Source organism: Trichoderma evansii (genome assembly GCF_050947405.1).
Source record: "Trichoderma evansii strain SZMC 28006 chromosome Unknown GGI43scaffold_3, whole genome shotgun sequence".
NCBI lineage: Eukaryota > Fungi > Ascomycota > Sordariomycetes > Hypocreales > Hypocreaceae > Trichoderma > Trichoderma evansii.
In genome coordinates this window covers 632699-648579 of record NW_028145203.1, presented here as the reverse complement: position 1 = coordinate 648579, position 15881 = coordinate 632699, and the positions used below count along the sequence as shown (strand labels likewise).

The 15881-nt window shown below is 48.4% G+C and overlaps 4 protein-coding genes across 4 annotated transcripts; all 4 read left to right on the top strand.

Moving 5' to 3' along the window:
- The first annotated feature begins 5270 nt into the window (after positions 1-5270).
- On the top strand, positions 5271-8100 carry GGI43DRAFT_239085 (YT521-B-like domain-containing protein). The gene is made up of 4 exons (XM_083200659.1): positions 5271-6278; positions 6344-6394; positions 6483-7009; positions 7069-8100. Exons 1-4 carry the CDS (start codon positions 5558-5560, stop codon positions 7651-7653), a joined length of 1884 nt encoding a protein of 627 aa, XP_083063920.1. The 5' UTR covers positions 5271-5557; the 3' UTR covers positions 7654-8100.
- A 733-nt stretch (positions 8101-8833) lies between these two features.
- On the top strand, positions 8834-10240 carry GGI43DRAFT_395609 (HSP20-like chaperone). Its single transcript, XM_083204889.1, has one exon. The coding sequence runs from the start codon at positions 9156-9158 to the stop codon at positions 9819-9821; it is 666 nt and encodes a 221-aa protein (XP_083063919.1). The 5' UTR covers positions 8834-9155; the 3' UTR covers positions 9822-10240.
- On the top strand, positions 10209-11733 carry GGI43DRAFT_395608 (recombinase RAD51). Its single transcript, XM_083204888.1, has 3 exons — positions 10209-10426; positions 10489-10636; positions 10689-11733. Exons 1-3 carry the CDS (start codon positions 10343-10345, stop codon positions 11504-11506), a joined length of 1050 nt encoding a protein of 349 aa, XP_083063918.1. The 5' UTR covers positions 10209-10342; the 3' UTR covers positions 11507-11733.
- Positions 11734-11809: 76 nt separating this feature from the next.
- GGI43DRAFT_395607 (nucleoporin Nup120/160-domain-containing protein) lies at positions 11810-15859 on the top strand. The gene is made up of 3 exons (XM_083204887.1): positions 11810-12611; positions 12700-14721; positions 14780-15859. Exons 1-3 carry the CDS (start codon positions 11987-11989, stop codon positions 15604-15606), a joined length of 3474 nt encoding a protein of 1157 aa, XP_083063917.1. The 5' UTR covers positions 11810-11986; the 3' UTR covers positions 15607-15859.
- Positions 15860-15881: the final 22 nt, after the last annotated feature.

Sequence of the window (15881 nt, the reverse complement as noted above, 5' to 3'; positions counted from 1 at the left end):
CGGAATATCCATTAATAGATTGACACTAGGGGCCTGTAAGTAGGGATATACAGTCGGAAAGTAAGGGACGAATGATTTTGCCGACTCTGGTTTTGATCGGAGCGGATGTAGTAAGAGAGTTCCGACGAGCTGAGGTGGCCATGCAGCCATCGTGGCGAGGGAGATGGTTATCGCTGCCAGTCCCCTGATGGCGTTTCAGATGATGCGCCCATTCGCGATGTTCCTGAGATATCGTCGCTTGTCCGTATACGATTGACAGCTTGATCCACCGTTCATGCTCTGCTGCCAATGGCAAATCTCAGGCCGCGTGTTTGTATGTTGATCAGAGCCGCGATGGGACTTGCACTGCGAACACTTTTGCCACCCTGACATTGAACTGGCGTGATAGCTGGAGAGCTGAGGACATGGGCCGAGGCTTAATTTCACGAATATCGTCAAGCACGAGATCAATGGCAGCCGGCACAAATAAAAAAGCCTCAAGACGAGGTCACTATGAAGGAATTATGAAAGCAAAACAGAAGTTAGCACTGCATCAATGGCTCAATTCGCGGATAACAGGACTCCTACATGTACGTTCGAGCACGCTGTCCCACTCAGTCTGAGACGGTAGTGTCTTGGAGACCCTAGCGATGCGGAGTAATAGAGATGTGCCTTGGAATCGGACTTGGATCTTGTAAAAATGTGGCGTCATGTGAAGCACCTCAACCCTCCGTATCAGGGACTCTGATCTCTCGGCCTTGACGCAGATCGTGTACAATTGAAAACACACAGGGAGCAACAGAGTGAGATGGAGAAACAGCGAGCTGTCCACTCTGTCCACTCCGTACACAGCTACGTCACACAATGCACAATGCGGGGTGTCATGTGTAAATGCAACGGGCAATATAACATCAGCATCTGATGTGTATCCCCAAACGCTTGAGAGCAAGCAGGTTTGCCATGGCCATGTCGTCATGGCAGGAGCCCAGAGGCCAGAATTGAGTGCCCTTATCCCCAAGCCAGGCAAGATCTGCACCCTTGCAGCACGAAGCCCTGAATAAGCGTCGAGAGGGCCGTTGGCAGGGCCCCAGCCTTAGCAGCCAGCCACTCGTAGTGCGGCTGTAATGCAACTTGGTCTACCTACATGCTGAGATGCAGCAGCAACTCACTCAAGTACATCCGCTAATGCAGACAAGCTGACCGAGTAGGTGGGCAATTTTGTACATGTCCTGACGTCCTTTGTACCCAATGCCTTATCTGCTACAGTATGTGCTATGAATTACGGCATTCAATTTTAGAATATGTCTTCTTTTGCCTCCAACGACTGCCGAGAAGCTCTCCCCGGAGCATACGGTCCGGCTTCGACTCTAGAATCGAATAACGGAGATTGTGTATTGCCTAGGTTGTAAGAATATGAAGGCGAAATGCCAATATGGAGTTAGCGTTTGATAAACAATGCGCAGGTACGCAGCTTTGCTCGTGGGACGAGTACTGTCTAGTACTAACGCAGCGTGCAAATTACAGCGAGGTTGTCCACTCCAAGTACCTACCTACAGTACTCCATAGCACGTTCCTGGTTAGGTATGGACGTATAAGTGCGGATGTACGTACCTACTCGGACGTAGATGGATGTGGGTGTGGGTGGATGTGGCGCTTCTCGGCCGGCCGTGGACAGAATTCAAACGAGGGGTCAAGGTTTGGCCAGAACCTGCTTTCTGGCCTCTGTCCACTTTTGTGCCTCTGACTTCATAGGCGTTCCCACCAGGGTCCAAGTCAAGGGTCCAAGCCAGGGTAGTGGCGGTGTTCGCGGGGAAGCGCCTCATGGGAGCCCTCTGACTGCTTCGGAGCAGTAACCGATGGAATAATGTCGAGCATGCTCTGATTGCAGGCCCAAGCACGGAGATCATAGCGTAATCAGAGCAGAGAGATGAGCTGCTTGCAACGAAGCTGTCTATAGCTATCTCCAAGACTAACTAGAGGGCCGTGGTATTATGAGACAGGCCCAATTGCCCTTATATGGGGAATTGGGCGAAATCCGATACCTGCATTATCGGAAAACTGGCATTCCCCATGCTAGCTAGCTATCAATTGAAGCATAGCCCATGCCCTCCCGCAGACAATTGCCATGGTGTGTGTGCGACAGTAGTCGATTAAAGAATTTTTAGGTCGCGGGATGGGCTTCGCACCCTTGCGTTGAGGAGGCTTGGCTGCTAAGGATATGGTGGGTGGGCCGGCATGGCAAAGATGGGAAGTGATCGACAAGATTCCATGGACCGTCAACCAACGACGTGATATCTAGCAGCTGCGTCTACTAAGCCTTGTTTGTTGGCCTCGGACGTTGATATCCCAGGCTCCGTCATCAGCTTTGCTGAAAGGCCGGGTCTCTCACAGTAGAGCTTCAACGTTGATCATCACTTGATTCAAGCTAGGAACATGGTGCCCTCCTGGACGACTTAGTGGATGCAAGAGACGCCGCTACAAGTCTTTCAAGGCAGCATTACGGGCTTTGAAAAGAGCCCAGCGGGCTGCGTTAGTAGCTCGGCCTCGCGCTTGCATATGCGTACATGCATCCGGGGCCCGTGATCAATTGGCAGAGGAAGAGAGAATAAGAGGCGTTGCACTCTGTTGTCATGAAATCTCTTTATCTGGATACTAACAGCGAGCGACTCACGAGACTCCGTCCAAGAGGGATAGCCTTGCCGATCAGAGCCACAATCACGTTATGGGCACAGCTATTCCAGCTGTGGATGCCACCGGGGCCGTCGTTTCAAGCAGGGACGAGGTATTAAGCGCGCTGGGTTCGGTGGCTTGACGGCAATATAAGCCATGGACTAAGTGGCGCGCCATCTGGACAGGAGGAAGAAAGCGAAACGAAACAAAAAGAAAAACAAAGAGGCCACATGGAACTTTGGGTCCACGAATCAATCCCACCTTGTGATAAGTGCACGATTGAAATTTAGGCTCGCGGAAGCCATCTTTTAGCCTCGGTGAAGCCGCGGCCGCAAGTCAGGCGCTGGCGTGAAGCTGCCTCCATGACTTGCTTGATTCTGCTGTCAACCGATTGCTCCGCGAGAGCAAAATTCTGAACACGTAGCTGTCGTTACGGGTGGTGTGAAGATGCTTACGACGCTGAACCGGTGGCATTGCATGCATTGTGGATTAGAGCAGTTGGATAGGGCTAGCGGCCAGTGTGATGAGGCTGCCGAGTGATGCTTTTCATCTTGGGCCTTTACTATGGCTAGCAGCGGATCGTGGCATTCTGTGTGGTGGCGAACCGGGAAAAGCCACATACGGTTTCCCGGATTCCGGTTTCGTTTAACCTCGTGTGACTGATGCAACTGGCTTCGCCATGGCTGCCCATCCACCCGCCACATTTGCAGATGTTAGTCCAGGGCTCAGCTAGCAGCTGACTTGTCAATCCGGCATACGAGTTGCTTCGTGCCTCTTTCAGGCTGCCTTATATTTTTTTGGTATCCTTGTGGCGACCTTGCTTGTACTATTTTTGCTCCCCTGCTTGTCTCTGGGGGCTCCATTATCCATGGCCAGCCCCCAATCCTTGTCCACACCCCCCCAAGGCGCCCTCCATAATAGTCCCATCATAGTTTATGCCTTTTTACCTGTTGCCCTGCTTGGAAACGCGGTACATCACTTATCAGTTATTAGAAAGTAGCAGCAAAGCTTAGTACCCAGTCTTTGCCAAGTATACGCATGTGGTCGCTTGTCAAGCCCGGCGCCACCTCACCTCACTGAGACTCCACCTCCATCACAAGGAAATTCATGCAGTCAAGCCACCTAGGCTGCCCATCTTACCCTGTTGACGGAACCGCAGAGATTCGCACCTGTAATGTTGGCAGCTCTGCGGACTTGGCTATGTTTAGTATGACCAGGGGCTAAGCAAGTCTCCGCTTCTACAGTCGTTCCGGCCCAGACAAAAGGGTAGGGATTTCCAAGCTGGTACCTTGGTACGTCTGAAATCCCAGAAATATCCTGCTCTTGGATCGTGCTCAGCTTGTACTTGCTGCTTGGCCACACTGTGCCCGGACCCTGTGATACTAAGAGCTAATCATAGCGGCATTGCCTTCAGCTGCAAGGCATTATCCAGGTTTCGAGCATTTGAAACAGACGAACAGGTATCTTCGGATCAAGCCACAGTGTAATCATTAAACATCTTGCCACGAGAGAAATTTCATTCAGGTACCCTGACTAGTTTGACCTCGAGGAGATAAATCGGGTAGGACAGCTGTAGCTCCCGAGACCGAAACGCGATTTTATCATCCTCGATTCGCCGTTCTCAGGCATAATCGGAGCAGCGTCATCGACTTTTCGATTCAGCACTGCAGAGATTGTCCAAGATCTTTTCCATCTTTGGAATTTCCAGAGTTATCAAGAGCCACACCCTTCCCCAAGAAAGTGACGGTGACTTGCAAGGCTGCAGCTCTAGACGGTCTCGCCTACTTACCGAGGGGTCCATAGTTTCTCTACTCAAGCTCTGACTTGTGAGTGTCGAATCGTGGAGTCTAGCCGTGACTTACCGACAAGGTTAACACGATTGATTAACTGATTTACTGATTTATTATGAAATGTTTTGCAGGTGTGGGCAACAAAGGGCGTGAAACCAGTAGCTCCGCCATCTTTTTTCTTACTTAATTCAAAATTACTACCTACCTGGGTAGCTGAGCCACTTCAGAAAATCTTTGTACAAGGTATGTCAATACGACCCAATCCTCTGGCTCGATCTGATGTGGCTAGTGGCCGTTGATTTCCTTGGGTCTCGGCCGTCATAGACTCTCTCGCTCATCAAGCCTGCTCATCTCTTTGAAAGAACCTGTTATACTGCGTTCCAGAAGGCCTCCCCAGTCTAGTGTGGGAGAGAACTGCTGCCAGTCATCACCAGATTCCACCAAAGAAGTGGGCTTTCTAACGAGGAACTGCCGGCCTTGTAGCTCTCCCGGCCTTGGGCTGTCCAGCTTGTGCATTGCCTCGCCAAAACCCCCCCCCCCCATAGGGTATTATCACCCCTGCTACGGGCACACTTCTCTATTCCAGCAGCATAGCGCGCATTATCTGAGCACTGATTTCCCCAGAAAGGATTGGCTATTCCTTGTCGCTCCGCCCTAGAGGCAAATAGTGTCTGCTGCACCCCTGAGGGCGATTAGCTTTTGGCTCACGTCACTTGAATGTTCACGAGTCCTACTATCATCACGGAATACTCTCACTCTGTCATTGAAGAAAGGCTGGCATTGCCACCACCTTGAGATTCAGAGTTAAGATATAGGAACCCTCCCTAGTGGACGCGTTGCTTTGTGGGCATTTTCATTTGTGGCGAGCGTCGGGGTGTATCATCTCCAGAGTATGCAAGGATACAGTTCGCTGGACGTGGGCGACTCAGGCTTTACCAACACTTGCGATCTAACTAGATAATCTGAGGCCAATAACGATTATTCAGCTTTCTCTCTTCTACTTACTACACGATCCTTTCCAAAGCCCCTTGTAGTCGGCTACACCTAAGCTTCAATCTGTACCGGCGGATCAAGGACTTGGCGCAGCGACCAGCTCTTACCCATTCCCGCCCTTTTCAATGGGCGACCGGCCAGCCCCTCCCGGTTCTGGGACTGAGAATGTTGGCCTGATCATGCCTGAATCAACTACCAAAGATTCTGTAGTGCCTCGAAATCAAGATCCCGAGAAGGCGACCTCTGAGCACGATAATCACCAAGCTCTACCGAGTAACCTCGCAACTTCACAGCAAACGCCATCTCTTCAGCCAGCATTGGCACCCGCTTCGAATTTTGTCAATCGCCATAGCTCCTACAATATGACGGCCATAGCGAACGCCCTGCCTCTAGACAACAACTACCATCACGGCCCGTTTCAGAGAGGGGTTCAACAAAGATATCATACTGGACCGCCACTGCCACCGCCAATGGGCCCTCCCATGCCACAGATCCCTCAGTATACTGGGCCCTCGCCGATGAACCTGGTTCCTCAGGGCTACTATGTTCCCCAGACCCATCAGATCTCACCATACTATGGTGGTGGTCACTTACCTATCAACCAGCTCAACACGACGATGCTGCAGAGACAAAACATAGCATACTACCCGAACCCGATGGCCATGGGACATCCTCATACGCAGTATTACTACCCTCAGGCGGCTCAGTATCCTGTTCAGACCCCGAATATGCAACATGTTATCGCCCAGAACCAAGTTCCTCGCACAGGAGTTATTCAACCCGCGCCGACAGAAGCCCTAGCTCAGAGTCAGCAAGTACCATTTGTACCCCAGAAATCTATCCATGGTGATTCTTCCTTCACCCCCTTTTAGACACTCCCATAATAACCGATATCTTGACAATGAACTTAGATGAACAAAGGAGTTCCGCTCGAGGATCTTCACGCAAGCCACGACAAACTGGTACGCTCCCTATATCCCTTTTCCCGCTCTATAATCTTTTTCTTTCTTTCTCTCTGAAAAATTGTTATTAATCGCGCTATTGCTCTAGGTAATGCCGTTTGGATCGGAAATCTTCCACCTCAAACCGATTTAATGAGCCTTGTACACCACGTTTCGAAGGAGACAGCAGGACTCGAGTCTCTGTTTTTGATTGCTAAAAGCAACTGCGCCTTTGCTAATTTCAAAGACGAAGCTTCTTGTATTACTGCGCAACTCAAACTACATGAATCTAGATTCCAATCAGTTCGACTCGTCAGTAGACTACGAAAGAATGAAATCGATGGCACCACTGGCCTGTCTGCACCAACCGGACCAGCGTCGAGCACGATCAACTCTCTCAGACCGATCAGTCAAACAAGGAGTAAATCCGCGACAAAGGTCGATGGTTCGGGCTCAGCCGGTGCTTTTGGGGGTGGAGAGTACCCGACAGTTGTTTCGTCAGGGGGCCCGGCAACGAAACATGATAGATTTTTTATTTTAAAAAGTTTGACGGTTGATGATCTTGATCTTAGTGTACGAACGGGGATTTGGGCAACGCAATCTCATAACGAAGAAACGTTGACGAACGCGTTCAAGGTAAGCGAAAACTTCCGTACTCTGAGAGAGACTTTCTTCGTTGGCTAACAATAATATAGCAATGTAATAATGTGTATCTAATCTTTTCAGCTAATAAATCTGGAGAGTACTTTGGATATGCACGGATGGCTTCCGAATTTAGCCCATCTCTAGATTCGACGATGAAAATTACCCCCGTACCTCGAACGACGACCGAAGTAGATTTACCGAAAGAAGTTATCACGGAAGCGACTGAATATGTTCCAAAGGGTAGTGTCATTGATGATCCAACAAGAGGAACCGTTTTCTGGGAAAAATATCAAGAAGAGTCGGAGAAGGACGTCGATGCTGAAAACAATGGCCTTAACGGCAACGATGTTATTTCGAACGAAGAGGAGGACGAAAGGTCATGGGGAAAGCCATTCAGAGTCGAGTGGTTGTCTACATCTCGCCTACCATTTCACCGAATTCGTGGGTTACGAAACCCCTGGAATTCTAACCGAGAGGTCAAGATTGCCAGAGATGGAACCGAGATCGAGCCTTCTATTGGTCAAAGACTTATTGGCCTTTTCAATAATGCACAAGGTGCCGGGTCATCGGTAGCCGCAAGACCATCTGTTGGCTCAGTGCCTAGGTATCAACAAATAGGGCCTTACGACCAGTAGGCCCAATGTTGTCCATTACATCATATTTGTTTGTCCTCTATTACGACGGTCTTCTTCTTTTGTCCCTTTTCAGCGACTTTGTTTCTCTCAGGGAGACCCCGTGGGAGTCTTACTTTGTTCTGTAGATGCATGTATAGGATTCCTGGACTGATGATTATATGATCATGGAGACGATGTTATGAACATCATGGCACTAAAAAGGGCGGGCAACTGAGAACATGTATAGGTGTTTCTCGTATTGCAGTAGTATTGGTTTGACGCTGCGCTTTTAATGGCACTCTATCTTTTATAATTGCTAGGCGGCGGAGTATACATTTATTATTATGAAATTGGCTAAGCTGTTGCAAGCACAAGAGCCGGCGGCAGGTCTATAAATACCTCGGTAGAAACTCCCGACCTCGCTCATCATTACGATGGTACCAACGATGAACGCCGCCGCCTGTGGGGAGTGGTCTTTGATTTACAAACTCCAATGTCAGGTGAATATTTATATTAAAGCTAAATACGAGTGGATATCTGTAAGGGTAGAGCGGGAATATTAAGTTTAGTAAATGTGGCTATTTTGCGGGAAATAAATTGCTAATTCTAAGCGAAGTGCGGGAGTTGTAAGCGGTTAACAGTCTTGTACGATTAAGCGGTAAAGATGTATTCGCAATTAAACAAATAACGACGGAACTTGGATCCCCAAGGTCTAAATTGATCAATAAATCACTACAATCCAGCAAACTCTCCAAACTGAAACGCTAGCAGTGGCCTATAGAAAGTAATGAATTCAATTCTTGCCATTCCAGTGCTGTCATTCAGTGTGGCTAGTGTCGCTTTGTGGCGTCTGCGCCACTTACAGCATGCTTAGTTTAGCTTCACAGTTGAGCCACAATGAGGCTTGAAGAAGCTCATCGATCACCATCCAATGGCTGGAGTAGAGCAAGCGGTCGGAACTTAATAATTCTATTTGCTGTCAAGATCAACATTTCGAATATTTTCAAGTAAACGCTGCTGTAGAGATGTCTTTTTCTGCTGCCAAAGGAAGGTAAGTGGTGTAGAGTCATCAGATTGATTACGTAGGCTGCTTAGTGTAAATTACAGTGGAATCTTCTAGTGCCTGCCAGAAGAACCTGGCAGCCGCCACCAGTAGCCCGAATAGTGACATGCTTCAGCTTGTTCAGCAGCATTATGAAGCAGCGCATTGCGCAACAGAAACACATGGTAGATACTAGTAGATTCGCCCGTTTACTTAGAATATCAGTTTCGTCAGCTGCCTGCCTGGTCCTATTGTCAATCAAAGTGATACAATTAACTATAAAGTGCGCCATGAAGTCATGTAGAAGTGAATTTTGTTTCCTCATCAGAACATCACTCAGATACTCAACAAACACAAACACTCAAACAACAACTATCAAAGCAAAGCTTTCCAACCAATCTCCACGCTACCTAGCAATCTCTTTCCATACACAATTTACCAACTTAACCATCTTCAAATTCAACAACAACCAATAAACAAAATGGCCTTCTTCCCTCGCACTTTCTGCCAGCCCTCTGAGGCCTCTCTCACTCCTCTCTTCCGCCTCCTCGATGACTTCGACAGCTACAGCAGACAGAACGGCAGAACCAGCAATGTGCGCCGCACTGCTCCTCAGTGGCAGCCCAAGTTCGATATCCGTGAGACCACACAAGGTTACGAACTCTATGGCGAACTCCCCGGTATAAGCAAAGAGAATGTCCACATCGAATTCGCTGATCCCCAGACTTTGGTCGTCCGCGGCAAGACCGAGCGATCATACACTTCCGGCACATCCCCATCATCTTCTGGTGTAAACACTCCAGCTACCGAGACTGCCACTGAAAAGCAAGAACCTGTGCGCAGAAATTCCAACAGCTCTCACCAGGCTACCGTCGAAGATGAGGATGAGGCTAGCGAGCGCGAATCAGGATTTGAAGTCGTCGCCCCTGAAGAAGAGAAGAAAGTTGAGGAGAAGCCTCAGCAGAAGCCCGTCGACAAGGCTAGATACTGGCTCACCGAGCGCAGCATTGGAGAGTTCTCTCGCAGCTTCCACTTCCCTACATTCGTTGATCACGAGGCTGTGAGTGCCGGTTTCGAGAACGGCATTCTGAACATCAGTGTTCCCAAGGCGAAGAAGCTTGAATCTCGCCGCATCACTGTTTTCTAAACCACTTTACAAACACGGAAAGGCTATCATCATCCCACAATTTAATACTATAACCTACCTCGGGATTGGTCTTTCTGCGATTGCATTAGATGGAGTTGGAATGGATATTTGGGATTAACTGATCATTTTCGTCTGGACTTTCTTTTGGAACTGGCTTGGCTTTTGGTAGCATATTAGAGCAATACATGCAAATGCAAATAATACATTCGTTTTTGTCATAAATGAGAAACTCTGCTTCCCTGTATTACCAACGTGAAATGCGTAATAGATGCCTGTTCTATGGCGAATAATCCCAGTTTCAATTAGAAATCAAGTAAAGCATCACGTGATCTGGCGTCAAATTATCCCATTGCTAGCCTGACTCGACGCGTCGGACCGCGCCTTGTTCGTCAACATACCAAGCTCGTATCGCCCCGATTCTGCCTAATTGTGGCTACTGAGTCTTTAAAACTCTTCTTACAGCGTACATTTTCCTTATTTTTTCTCTACATAGACAAATCGATCGCTTGTGGTGACCCAAAATGGCTGACGAATATGACGGGAGCCAGATGGGCGACGACGGTGCCACTGGCCCTGGTGCGCCCACGCCACTCTCAGCCTTGGAGGTACGCTGTCGATGCCGTTAATTAGACGTATATTGGATTTTTGCTGATTATTTGATGCTCAGGGAGTTGCGGGAATAACCAAGCGTGAAATCCAGAGTATTGTTGAGGGTGGATTTAACACAGTTGAGTCTGTGGCTTATACCCCGCGCAGGGTTCTTGAGCAGATCAAGGGCATCTCAGAACAGAAGGCGACCAAAATTTTGGCTGAAGGTATGGAAGCTGTAACAGCATTTTTGAATCAGAAACCTAACTTATTTTCAAGCGTCAAAACTGGTACCTATGGGTTTTACGACGGCCACTGAAATGCACCAACGGCGTAGTGAACTCATCTCTATCACAACTGGATCCAAGAACCTGGATACGCTTTTGGCGGGAGGTATCGAGACCGGATCCATCACTGAGCTATTTGGAGAATTCAGAACAGGAAAGAGTCAAATTTGCCACACGCTAGCTGTAACATGTCAGCTGCCTTTCGACATGGGTGGTGGTGAAGGCAAATGCCTGTACATCGATACTGAAGGCACTTTCCGACCTGTTCGATTGTTAGCTGTCGCCAATCGATTTGGCCTCTCCGGAGAAGAAGTGTTGGATAATGTTGCATATGCGAGAGCGTACAATTCAGATCACCAGCTTCAGCTTCTGAACCAGGCAGCGGCCATGATGTGCGAGACAAGATTCTCGCTTCTCATTGTTGACAGCGCCACATCACTCTATCGTACAGATTTCACTGGTCGAGGTGAGCTGTCGAACCGTCAGACACATTTGGCCAAATTTATGAGGACGTTGCAACGACTTGCGGACGAGTTTGGCATTGCAGTTGTCATCACAAACCAAGTCGTCGCGCAAGTCGATGGTGGACCCAGCGCCATGTTCAATCCTGACCCGAAGAAACCCATTGGCGGTAATATCATTGCCCATGCCAGTACGACACGAATCAGTTTGAAGAAGGGCCGTGCTGAGACTCGAATCGCCAAAATCTACGACAGCCCCTGCTTGCCAGAGAGTGATACGCTCTTCGCCATTGGTGAGGATGGTATCACCGACCCAGCACCAAAGGACATGGATAAGGAGAAGGACTAAGAGCTGAAAAAATCTTGCATTGTATGAGGTATGAAAAAATAGGAGTCATATGGGGGAGGTAATGGATTTTTGGCGTTTTCTTTACGGTTGCTTGTTTACTTCCTCGTGTCTGCTTTTGGGAGAGAGCCAATGGGTGAATAGATGCATAAATCATGGGTGCATGGATATACATGATGAATTGAAGCATAGTATTTTCATCTAGATTTAATAAATCTCGTTAAATGTAATTTCTTTTCAATTAAAATCATGTATTCCTTTGCTCAAAGACACAAATAATAGTGAATTCGTAGCAAATAATTGCCCACCAAGCTTGTTTCCAAATCGGGTTAGCGCAGCGCGACGCTGAAGTCGAAACAGAAATTCTGCCCTGCTACGCGACCGACCTTGAGCATCACTAAAGCGACCAACTTTGCGCCAACCACTTCGCCGCCACCGTTTCAATTCCCAAAGTGCAAGGCGTATGCGATTTGGGGAGGCGCGATGGATTCGGGTGAGATTCAGTATCTCTTCAAAGAGACCCGCTTGAACCTCGAACCTCCCTCCCAATCTTCCATCGTCACCATTCGAGTGCCGTCTGGGTCTGGCAGCAGAGGCCGCCCCAAGGTATCCCACGATGTCGAGGACGAGACGACGTTTCGATTGAAGAACTTGGCGACTGCGGCTTCTATATACCGACGAAAATGGCATGACTCGCCGCGGAGCTTTCTCTGGAGAGTGCTGGAAGACGGTACGCTGCTTAGCATTCGGGCGGTGGATGTCAGCAAGAAGGACAAGGCTGCAGATGCGTCTCTGATCATCAACTTTCATTTCACCGTGCCTATTCAACTGGGATGCGTTGTATTCTCAGATCCGGAAGAGCATGATGCACTGTGTGTTCATGTGTTGGATCAAGCATGCTACCTATACACGTTTACTCTCCGACCAGATCTGTTTAAGAGGAAGGGTGCGGTGGATGCTGGACTGCCTGAAATCTGCAAAGTGCAAGCTCCGGCAGGTTTAAGCTTCAAATATCCTCACCGGATGGTGGCTGTTTCAGCGAATACTCTTCTTGTTACAGTCAATGATGGAGGCATGATACGGTTTGACAAGCAAAAGGGAGATGACGGTAAGCTGGAGCGTGCCTCAAAGGAAACACAAAGTTTTCTTTCTTTCTTTTCTTATCTGTTATGTGTCTAACTGATCCTTTCATCTAGCCTCTGCTGCGTTGTGGAAAGAATCATTTTTCAATGTTCAGGGATGGGCACAGAATCTACGAAGTCTCCTTCCATTCCAGGGCAAGAACCTTATCAAATACGGAAAAGCCAACATGGAATATAGCTCCGCGACATCCATTGAAATCTCTGATTTTGGACTCGAGAATTGTCTATTCGCAGTTACCGTCTGCCTTGACCACCGAATCCGTATCTGGAATGCAAATGACGGGCAGATTCTGCAATCAGTGGACATGTTGAATACTGAGAGGCCACCCCAAGAGATGGGCAAGTGGTCGATTGATCCAGCCCAGTCAAACCTTACCCGGATCGTTGGCCGAACCCGAGGGCAGAGAATCTGTGCAACTTACTCGCCAATTGGCCCTGGAGAATTCAAGTTTTGGAAGATTGTTGCCAAGGATAGCCACAATGTTGTTATCGAGGATCTGTTTTCGAAATGCACATTAATTCCCGCCACTCCATCCTCTTCAGATATTTGGACCCTGGCGGACTTCGTACTGGGATCAACAGAGGAAGGACAAATTAACCTATGGACTCTATGGAAGAACAACATGACATATCGAGTGCAGCGTTTGGAGCTTGACCGAAAGAATATGGCTCAATCGTGGGAAGATGGTTGGGACGGAGTATTTTCCGAACCACGAAGTCTCGCAGTAGAGACGTCTGGCCCTTGCGATCCTACCGATGTAACGGAGAAGTGGCTACAGATGATTTTGCAGCCAGGGAAATTTACCAAGACAACGTTGGAAGCGGCGCTTGCTATATACGAGCGCGGGCTCGGCTCTTCAAGAGAGAATAACAAGGGGCGTGGATTGGCCGAGTCTATCTGCTCAGTCCTTGGTTCAACTGCTTCTCTGGATCGTGGATCATCAGGAGAAATGGATTATGAGCAGTTCAGAGCATCAAGCGAGACACAATGGAGAAGATTCTATCGACTGTTGAACGAGCTTGACAAGCAGCGAGGAGAAGCCATTGGCATCACTCTTGATGCCGATGCTGATATGGTCTGGGTTGTCTGCACAGATCTTGTCTCCATTGTTCGAGAATGTAGCCACTTGGAACGGCTCTACCATAACCTGGCTGCACCAGATCAAGGATCTTCGCGGCAGGCAGATTTAATTGGCGCCGGACTGACACTTGTAGAAGGGTTCCCAGACAACTTGGTGCAGCTTTGTAATGCTACACTAAGGCCTGAGTTGTTTGGAGAGTCTTCCAAGACAGACCTCGAGCGGATACAGTACTTCTCAGACAAGGCTGGCTTCTGGCGAGGCATCACAGACGACGACGCTCAGCAAGTCGTGGACACACTAGACACCAACTTCTCAGTTGTGACAAATGAGCTCTACCGAAAGGTGCTGGGTCTCATGGTCACGCCGCTGGATGACAAAGTTCGCAGCCCTAGCCATCCACTGACAGAGTTTGGCAGAAAACTCGTCATGACAGCGGCGCAAGAGCACATGTCTTTACAGTGGAAAATCTGCTTCAGCCAGCTCATCCTTCTCGTCCACATGGAGTTTGAGTTTGACAACGAAGAAGATGCCCTCCACCACAGAATAGATGTTGGTACTGTGTTCAGGCAACTCATCGCGACCTTGAAGAGACTAGAACTTCTGAAGTGGCTATCAACGACTGAATTGGCCATTCCGCTACCAGAACATAGTCTAGCTCCTCAATCAAAAAGGGGAGAGGACGTCCAAATTGTGACTGCTTTGGAAGCCAATGTTGGTCATCTGTTGGGCTTTCAGGGGCTTGCGGAAGAGCCGCTGGCAATTAGCATCACCGACCTCGTTACCAACCTCTGCTCTCCCAACGGAGATATCGAGGTATCTCCATCCCTTATCCAATGCTCCCTTATCAAGCGGGATAGAGCAGATCTGGCACTGGAACTTGAGCCATTCTGTGACCAAAACCCCTTTTCGATTTATATCCATGGTAGGGTCTTTTTAGCGCTGAAAGATTTTGAATCTGCTTCTATAAATTTCAGAAAAGCGGCTGTTGGAATGGGTAAGTTTTATGAGAGTATCACTTCGATATAACGAACATGCGCTAACCCCTGTTGTAGGCAGTGAATCAGTTGAGCTCGAGCGTCATAGCAGCGGTCTCCTTGACGACACAGAATGGAATCTGCTAAACAGCGGACTAGCCCAGTACTATTCACACATTGTAGCTTTGTTCGAGAAACAAAAGGCTTACTCATATGTGGTTGAATTTGCTCGGTTATCAATTCAGTTTACTGGGAGCACACCAGAGAATGCCAATATCAAGACAGATATGCTGAGCCGTCTTTTCAACGCCGCTCTGGCCACCTCTCAGTTTGAGCTGGCTCACACCACATTATTGTCGATGAAAGACCAAGCTTTGAGACAGTACAACTTGCGGAAACTCGTGGATAAGATGTGCGAGACCTACCATAACTCTGAGCTAGTTACCTTGACTTTCCCTGGAATGCAGCAAGAGGTTGATGATATTCTGTCGCTAAGATGCAAGACTATCATGGACGTTATGCATGCGTTCCCCTACCACCAGGTTCTTTACTCGTGGAGAATCAAGCACAACAACTTCCGGGGCGCTGCATCTGTCATTCTTGACAAAATTCAAAAGCTCAGACTGGCTGGAGAAGGAGACCAGATTTCAGGAGAGGACGTGCTTGATACACCTGTCACAAAGCAGTACCTGCTGCTCATCAACGCGCTCAGCTGCGTAGATGCCAAGCAGGCTTGGATTTTCGACGAGGGTATTCCAACGGGAGACAAGGATGCGCCTGCGAAGCGTAAAGTCGTCTCGCTGGCCGACATCAGGAAGCAGTATCAGGATGAACTGGATAGGATTGCCGCGATTCAAAATAACCAGTTTGGATTCGAGGCGGGAGATGTAATGGACATTGCATGAAGTGTATACGCAAATAGCACTGTTTGGTTTAGAACAAGGAAGGAGAAGAGAGACTGTGAAGGGGGCAATGGATGAATGAATTTTAGACGAAAACAAACCGCAGCCAAAAAAATCTTTTGTATGTAGATTAATGCCTGTACCTTCCCCAGGATGAAAGGAAAGGGATGAAATGGGTTTAGATACCTTGGGGAAATGAGCACGGAATTACTTTGGTTTTTTTCTTATAATATCAAACTCAGTCAAGTGTTTGTATGTTTTGCCATTTTCTTCATCCT

Bases quoted from the DNA above. Each gene is read 5' to 3' on its own strand.
- GGI43DRAFT_239085 (XM_083200659.1), top strand. From the start codon at position 5,558: ATGGGCGACCGGCCAGCCCCTCCCGGTTCTGGGACTGAGAATGTTGGC. The intron at 6,279-6,343 runs GTGATTCTTCCT...CAATGAACTTAG, and splicing joins ACCCCAGAAATCTATCCATG to ATGAACAAAGGAGTTCCGCT. The intron at 6,395-6,482 runs GTACGCTCCCTA...CTATTGCTCTAG, and splicing joins ACGCAAGCCACGACAAACTG to GTAATGCCGTTTGGATCGGA.
- GGI43DRAFT_395607 (XM_083204887.1), top strand. From the start codon at position 11,987: ATGGATTCGGGTGAGATTCAGTATCTCTTCAAAGAGACCCGCTTGAAC. The intron at 12,612-12,699 runs GTAAGCTGGAGC...CCTTTCATCTAG, and splicing joins CAAGCAAAAGGGAGATGACG to CCTCTGCTGCGTTGTGGAAA. The intron at 14,722-14,779 runs GTAAGTTTTATG...CCCCTGTTGTAG, and splicing joins AAAAGCGGCTGTTGGAATGG to GCAGTGAATCAGTTGAGCTC.
- GGI43DRAFT_395609 (XM_083204889.1), top strand. From the start codon at position 9,156: ATGGCCTTCTTCCCTCGCACTTTCTGCCAGCCCTCTGAGGCCTCTCTC.
- GGI43DRAFT_395608 (XM_083204888.1), top strand. From the start codon at position 10,343: ATGGCTGACGAATATGACGGGAGCCAGATGGGCGACGACGGTGCCACT. The intron at 10,427-10,488 runs GTACGCTGTCGA...TTTGATGCTCAG, and splicing joins CGCCACTCTCAGCCTTGGAG to GGAGTTGCGGGAATAACCAA. The intron at 10,637-10,688 runs GTATGGAAGCTG...CTTATTTTCAAG, and splicing joins GACCAAAATTTTGGCTGAAG to CGTCAAAACTGGTACCTATG.